The sequence below is a fragment of the Callionymus lyra genome, chromosome 9 (genome assembly GCF_982586985.1).
Source record: "Callionymus lyra chromosome 9, fCalLyr1.hap1.1, whole genome shotgun sequence".
NCBI classification, from domain to species: domain Eukaryota; kingdom Metazoa; phylum Chordata; class Actinopteri; order Syngnathiformes; family Callionymidae; genus Callionymus; species Callionymus lyra.
The window spans coordinates 12,569,019-12,577,153 of NC_141826.1; the positions used below are offsets into that span (position 1 = coordinate 12,569,019).

At 37.2% G+C, this 8,135-nt stretch overlaps 1 protein-coding gene across 2 annotated transcripts in view; it reads left to right on the forward strand.

Annotated features, from left to right (window-relative positions):
• nlgn3a (neuroligin 3a) overlaps positions 1 to 3,585 on the forward strand; it is a 207,340-nt gene extending 203,755 nt beyond the window's left edge. For both annotated transcript variants that reach the window (XM_087799797.1, XM_087799798.1), the window contains one exon: positions 1,177 to 3,585. In XM_087799797.1, coding sequence (XP_087655923.1) covers positions 1,177 to 2,035 — 859 coding nt within the window. In that variant the 3' untranslated portion in view covers positions 2,036 to 3,585. The remainder of the gene's footprint in view (positions 1 to 1,176) is intronic.
• Positions 3,586 to 8,135: the final 4,550 nt, after the last annotated feature.

An 8,135-nucleotide genomic window follows, 5' to 3' on the forward strand; every position in this document is an offset into this window, starting at 1 on the left:
ATTAACGGAGGAGCTTCAGCAAGAAGATGATTTCTGACGCGAGCCCTGAAGCCTGCTGACTAATTCATATGTATTTACTTTAAATGAGTGTGTCCTCGTTTTGCACGTCGTCTGAATAAGACCAGCAGAGGAGTTCTTGTAGGGAGGAATGAACAATCCGAAGGGATTTATATTTCAAGAATTTTTCATGAAATATATAGGCGCAACTATTCTAAAAGATATTTTGAATCATCACATAATTTAATGACTCATATATTTCAATGTTTCATAGCAATGTTTGAATTTACAGATGATGTTAATGTATATTTTATAGTTTAATGTCATTTCTTTATCTCTAATATATAGAAATATCCTTCCCTTATGCTCTTCTATGAGATAAACCGACTCACAAGGATCCTAAAAAGTCTGAACCCTTGTGTTATCTCCGGGTCAAGGAGACCCGACGGCCCCAAAACAAATGTGTTTGCTGTATCGACTACCACTGCATATGTATTTTTGGAAGCCATGGAGGTTGTTCACATAGATCCAGAGACAGCACAAGGGATACCTCAAACACGTTTGTTTTTGTGCCTCTGGGTCATCTTGACCCTGAGATAAAATAAAGGTAAAAAACAATTAAATTAATAAATTGAAAAAACAAGGCCTTGGTTCCCATTAAAATTAAGAAGTTTGTTTTTTAACCAATTTGAAACCAACATGAAATCTTACTCATCATTTGTGCAAACATTTATTTCCTTTTAAAAAACTTGTGGCAACATTTACTTTTCATAATAGTGTACCTAACAAAACAGTGGTTGAGAATGGGCTCTCCACCAATATGTTTCAACCTGTCTGAAAGTGGTTGCCAGGCAACATGGACGACAGACCATGTTTTTAGTGAAATATAATGTTCAAAATCATGTTTTATGGATAAAGAAAATGTCCCTAATCCTATTCATTGATGTGGGGGTTTTTATGTCATTTACAACTTTTGGTTTATTGTAGAGTCGATCTTAAATTCAATTTTAAATTGGCATTAAAACATGCAATATACATTTTAACCACTGTGTTATGTCTGGGGTCAATGTGACCCAGAGGTAACACAAGGGTTAAGTATGATCTTTATAAGATCATGATGAAAAGAGGATCCTGTTATAATCAGGTTCTCAGGGTAATTTATATTTTCTCTGTGTGCAGGGATCCCAACAAACCGGTTCCTCAAGACACAAAGTTCATCCACACCAAGGCGAATCGCTTTGAAGAGGTCGCGTGGTCCAAGTACAACCCCCAGGACCAGCTGTACCTGCACATCGGCCTGAAGCCCCGTGTGAGGGACCACTACCGTGCCACCAAAGTGGCCTTCTGGAAACACCTCGTGCCCCACTTGTACAACCTTCACGACATGTTTCACTACACCTCCACCACCACCAAGGTGCCCCCTCCGGAGACCACTCAGAACACCCTGTCCACCAAAAGGCCCAACAGCAAAACGTCCTGGCCCCTAAACACCAAGCGACCTCCCATGTCCCCGGCCTATAACAGCGAAGACAAAGACACCTGGAGCGACGAGGAAGAGACGGGTCCTCTGGTGGTGGAGAACCCACGGGACTATTCCACAGAGCTCAGCGTCACCATCGCCGTCGGAGCATCGCTGTTGTTCCTCAACGTTCTGGCTTTCGCGGCTCTCTACTACCGCAAGGATAAGCGCCGGCAGGACTCCGGCCACGGGCAGCCGAGTCCGCAACGCCAGACCACCTCCAATGACATTGGTCACCACGCGCCCGAGGAGGAGATCATGTCCCTGCAGATGAACCAGACGCACCACGAGTGCGAGGCCGGGAACAGCAACGAGGGGGCCCTTCGTTTAGCGTCCCTCCCAGACTACACACTCACCCTACGTCGATCCCCCGACGACATCCCCCTCATGACGCCGAACACTATAACCATGATCCCAAATTCTTTGGTGGGCATGCCCAACCTGCACCCTTACAACACCTTCACTACCGGCTTCAACTCCACCGGCCTGCCGCACTCCCACTCCACCACCCGCGTATAGCTTTAAGGAGGCCGGGGGCTGCAGGATGAGACGAACGAGGGAGGAAGGGAGGGAGGCAGCGGCTGGAGGAGGAAGAGCAGAGGGATGAACGAGCGGAGAAGAGGATTGTGTTTTATAAATATCACAGCGTGGGGGAGGGGAAGGGAAGGGCAGGAGTTGGATTAAAACGTGACGAGATTTATCAAGACTTTTACTATGAGAAGAGTTGCTGAGTGCTCTCTTTGGATGTCATGTTGTGCAGAGCTGCCAAAATCAAAACTGCTTCCCGTCTCCTCATCTGAGACGGACTCTTTTTGCTGTCTTTTTTTCTAAAGTAATCATTTTAAAAGCCTTTTTAAGCAGATTTAGGAGATACTGAAAATGTTTTTTTTTTCTTGAATTCATCAAAAAAAAACTATCAGAAGTGCTTTTCATTTCCCCCTCCCTTCCTCCAACAGGAGACAATGGCCTGTTCATCAACATTTGCTTCTTTAGTTTATTTTGAGTTTCAATGCCTTATAAAGTCTTTTTTTTTTCTACTCCCTGAAACTATTCCATGCCAAGTGTGTTACAAGCTGAAGAGACTCAGAGAAGAGAGACTGATCCAGGATAGGAAGCCGGAAGATGTGCAGAGATTTGAAGCCCATTTTGGGGATTTTTTTTTTTTTCTTGTTGTGGAACAACAGCTGAACAATAAATGGTTTATGAGTTCTTTGTTTTTGGCCTTGGACAACTCCTGTCAGGAGATGAAGTGTGGAGATAAATACATTGTTACTGTGATTGTTTTGTTATGAAAAAAAGTGCATATTTTACATTCAGTTTCTTTGCTATCTGATATTATCTCCACAAACGTGCGCACACGCTGCCGTGTGCATGAGAACTCGACACTGGTGGAACGTTTCAAAAAGGGTAAAAAAACGAGTGAATACGTATGGATGAATGTGTTTGTGCACCATTTTTGTTTGTTTTCTGGGTTTGATTTTTTTATTTTTTAATTGTAGATTGTATAATGTGATTCTGGAGCTGAAGATTCTACTCATGATGATTTTTTGGTTCATCACATGTAGTGTTTCCTGCCGTGTGTCTGTCTTTGCAAAATAGCACTTTTGTTATTTTTCAAAAGTTCTATATGTCTAATTTTGCTTAAAGATTATAAATAAATATATTATTTTACGTGTAAGAGAAGAAAAAAATAGCTTAAAGACTCAACTGAACTAACTGACATGATTTCCCTCGACAAAGAGCTGAATAAATCCGTCAATTTGACTCCATTTCCTGAATATATATATATATAAATATGGGCGTACATACATATATGTATAGGGCTTCTATAGAGATATCACTTTCAAACAGAACCGAAGGAATCACTGTTTACATCGACTGACCAACACCAACTGTTTCTCAAATTGTGTTGTCATAAAGAAACATGCCAAGAATGCTCTCGGTGTCTTTGTAAGAGCTCTATATGTATATTTATGTATAGAATATTTAATATTTATTTATGTATACCAGATGCATACATGCTGATTGTGCCATGTACCAAAATTAAAACTGTAAAAAAAAAAAAAAAAGATGAATATATGGTTTCACTAAACTTTCTTTTAAGTCCGACTTTTATTTTGTTAAAGTTATAAACAAAATATTCACAAAGGTCTCTCTCCTTTCTTTCTACAGCTTACTTCCTTCTTCTTTCTACTGTTTTGTTCCCTGTCAAACCTTTAAAGAATCCGACCAACAGCTTGGGTTCATATCTCTAAATTCTACACTATTTCAAGCTTCTGCAAAAGGAAGATTGTGAAACGGTTGCTTTCATGTACTCACAATTCATCCTTTTGTGTACGAGTCTTGGGGAAAAAAAATACACTGTTGTAAAAGGGGAAACTCGAAAACATTTTTTCACCTTTTGGTGAATGAGGTGATACAACATGACAGCTGATCCTTTGGTGCCAAACAGAGAATAAATAACTTAACAGTTTGTTCGCTGTCATGTCTGATTAATGATCATACAATTCTTCCTCGATTTAAACCAATTTAACTTTAATTGAAAGTTTTATTTATTCACATCCTACAAAAATGTGTTCAATCTATACAACATGGTGAGGCATTTCAAAATTTAGATCATCGAATACAAAAGTTTTGTTTCAAGTTTTTTTGTTATTGTTGAAAAAACTGAACTAAATACATGAATAAATATTAAAGGGTTATTATTATTATTATTATTATCCTCAGCCTTTGACACAGTTGATTACCAGATCCTGCTGAGAAGACTGAGAGATGAAGTGGAACTGTCTGGGTCTGTGTTACAGTGGTGACCTGCTGTATTAGGAGAACTTACATTTCCCTGGTCCTTAAAAATCTGACTACTAAATCCTTCAAGAAACATATTTTTTAGACATTTTTATTTGTGCAGGTTTTTCTCTGATTTTCGGGGACTCCTGTGTTTGTCTTATGTGTCTTGGCCTTTTTAAGTATATATTTTAACTGTGTATTGTTTTCGATTGTTATAGCGCTTTATGACCTTGGTCAAGAAAAACGCTTTAATAATAACCTTTACTTACTTACGTACCATTTTATTATTCTCTTCCATATTCCAATGCCTATAGTAATTCTCATTAAAAAAAATGTGTCCACTTTGCTATTTAACAGAAGAGGATTAGGACCAGTAAAGAAATTAAACGCATAATTCTCTATTAATCGCACATTATTCTCAGAATTATGACTTTAGAGTGATGATTGACTCAGTCTGAGAATATGAATTCTGTTATTTAATGTCACTTTCAAGTCAAAATTCTGAGAATCAAGAAATCAATATTTGGAAAGTGATTTTAAGATGCTTTTTTGGACAAAATTATCACTTTAAAGTCAGAATTGAGAAACTGCTTTTCACCCTTTTTTTTCTTCTATTAATTTTGATTTTAAAATGAGAAACAAGAGCTAAGTTTTAAGGTGCAAAGAGCTCTCCACAATTTAACAGTGTATGATTAAACGTCACGAGCTGTTTCATCAACCCTTGACTGCGAGACACATATGAATAGAAAACTAGTTTTCTAATGATATAGATGATTAAATTGTAAATACTATAATTTAAAAAGATGATAGCCAGTATTTTATGAAAATGAGTTTTTTTGATGGAGGTCACAGAAGCCAACGAAGTCTGGTCACAGCTCCTGCCGGGAGCCAACGAGGGTTATTTCAGGAAAAATGCTAGGAGACCGATCCATGTGAGTCAACATGTTTTTTTTTCTTAATCATCGTGTTTACGTTATTTTTGCTTGATTTTATCCCAATTTGTTTGTTTCATAACTTAAAGAGCCTTTTCGCCACATGTCTGAGAATCTCTCTCCTCCGTTTATGTTATCTTTTAACAGGTTTGTGCAGAGAAGAAACCGATTCAGTAACTGCATTCCTTCCATTTCAGTTCCTTTTACATAGCTGGTAAAGCTCCTCGATCTCCAGTCTCAGATATTATTTCTCGAATATTATATATACACTGACGTAATTAATGAACCATCACCTGTAATAGCAAAAGAAAGAAAATTAATTTCTCACCTGAAAGCACAGAGAACTACCTTCAAGTTGCGATGACAATATTTACCAGCAGGGGAGGAAAAAGATCACGGATAAGATTGACACTCTCGACTGGGGGTTCCAGCAATGACTGGATACTCCCTGCAGGGTTTGTGACGGCCACAGCAGCTCTGAAGAATAACCCGATCTTTAGAAAGGAGTGTTCCTCGCTACACACTTGGTGCTGAAATCGGCAGGTGTGAGATATAAATGGGCTTTTTTATCAGAAGAAAATGCTTGTTATTTTTTCACCAGTCAGTTTTATTCAACTTCCATTTATTATAATGTCAAGTTTTATACAAGTTCCCTGGCTATCATTCAAGTACACTTTGAATGATAGAGTATTTTTGTTTTATATGCACCGTACCAGTGAGGTTCATGGTTGGTGAGTCAGTGCCTCCTGGTTATTTCATATCTCATCAGCATTCTTCACACACGCATGTAAGCTACAGACAGAAATGAAAATGAGGGGATTTGCTCTGCAACCTCGATGTTGGCCAATGCAATTCCACAGTTCGTAAGAGTATAGAGAGGTGTGCAAAAACAGAGATTTCAGTGAAATATTAAGTTATTTTTTAAAGGCTTTTAATTCTGATACTTTGATTCCTTTATTACAGATAAAATAAAAATCCAAGAAACATCATTTGATTAATAGAAATATTTATAATAAGTCATACATCTTTTTTTTCTCACTTTTACTTATCATGAGGACGATTGTCTCACCCAACCACAATCAGTTATAATATATAATCATAACTATAATCAAACCATTTTCAACTGAAATCAAACAAAGTTCAACGGTAATAAAACATTTCTCAACAATAATCAAACTATTTTTAACTGAAATTAAACTATTTTCAACTGTATTTAAACAATTTTAACTATAATAAAACATTTTCAACCGAAATTTAAATTATTTTAAACTGTAATCAAAACATTTTTTTCAACTTTAATAAGTAAAATCCAGGTGTAATCCGACTATTTCCAACTACAATCCAAAAATGTTCAACTGTAATCATTTTTTTTGTTATGAACTATAATCCAACAAATTTAAAGTATAATCCAACAATTTTCAACTATTATCAAACAATTTTCGACTGAAATCAAACAATTTCTATAGTCAAACTATATTTCTGATCATATTTTTGAATCTCTTTATCTCACTGCAAATATCAGATGATTTTTTTATGAATTCAAATATGTACTGCTTTCTTCCAAAGAATTGCAGTTATTTCCTGTGAAACCATGATTCCTGTTGTCAAAACTGCTCATCATTTCCATCTACACTGTCCACTAAACCTCTAGTTAATCATTAACCATGACATTTCTCTAAGAAAATGTCATTCATCAGCCATCATTATTTCATCAATTGTCCTACGGTGAGGTTGGAATTCACCCGTACCTTCGGATATCATCCTGCAGTCTCACATTTGAGCAGGTTTTCACCACTAGATTTATTGTCATCCCTGAAGAACGAGCTTCACAAAACAGTAAAAAAAAAGTTGCTTGATCATGTTGAGTATTTCCAACTACAAAGTCGACAACAAATGTAGTTAGCAGCTCATCAAAATTGCAAATGCGTGAGCCACATTCTCAGCGTGCACGCCGGCGTCTGCCAGGCACGACTTGAGACTTCAGTGGGATTTTTCACTGAGGACTTTTTTTGTGTGTGTGTGGTTGGTGAAACATTTCCTTTTGGGATGGCTGTGAAGTTTGGGGAATTAGAAATAGAAGTGGACTAAAATAGATTGCCAAACTGTTTTTTAAGTGTCCTTGAAGAATACTTGGACACTGTTGGAGTGAGAGAACAGCAAAAAAAACTGTTAACTTTATCTTTGTTGAGGGAGGTTGACTTCACATCTTCATAGTTGTCACAGAATGCCAGACCCCCCCCCCTTCTTCCCAGCCAGGCCTAGCTTTATTGCTGAACCACTATTAAGCATTTTGTTGCCAAGACGTTTATAGTGCTTCTCAGCACCACGATTTTTTCAATTATGGTATTGAAGATTGGATTATTTTGTTGTTTGAAATGAACAACATAAAGCACTTTTCAGATTGGATTAGCTTCACTTCAGGTAGCATGACGTTACCGGGGCATGTGGGAAACCGAACTGCATTAGAGAGGTAAGTAAAACTACCACAACCAAGAGGGGTCATGATCAATCCCCTCTAGCACAACTTTATTCATCACAACAGATGTTGTTTTCAAATAATAAAGTATTTTTGTAAACAATAGAAAATAATGAGAAAATTAAGCACTGTGCCCAATTCTGTATCTCCTTGAAAACCCTCCTAGACTCTTGCGTTACAATGTTTATTCAAATTATTATTTCAACTTTGGTCAATTGGTCAAATTTTTTTTTTTTACTTCAGAAAACAACATTTTCAACATTTAGGCAACATTTTTTTGAGTTCATATGATCTGCCTGATATTAAACTATGGTTTAAAGACATTATTTCCCGATTTCGGTTACGTAGACTTTTCCCCCTTTTCTCAACTTTCTGTAGTCAAAATATGTGGAATTTTCACCTTTTTTTGAGGCTTCAGAAAACA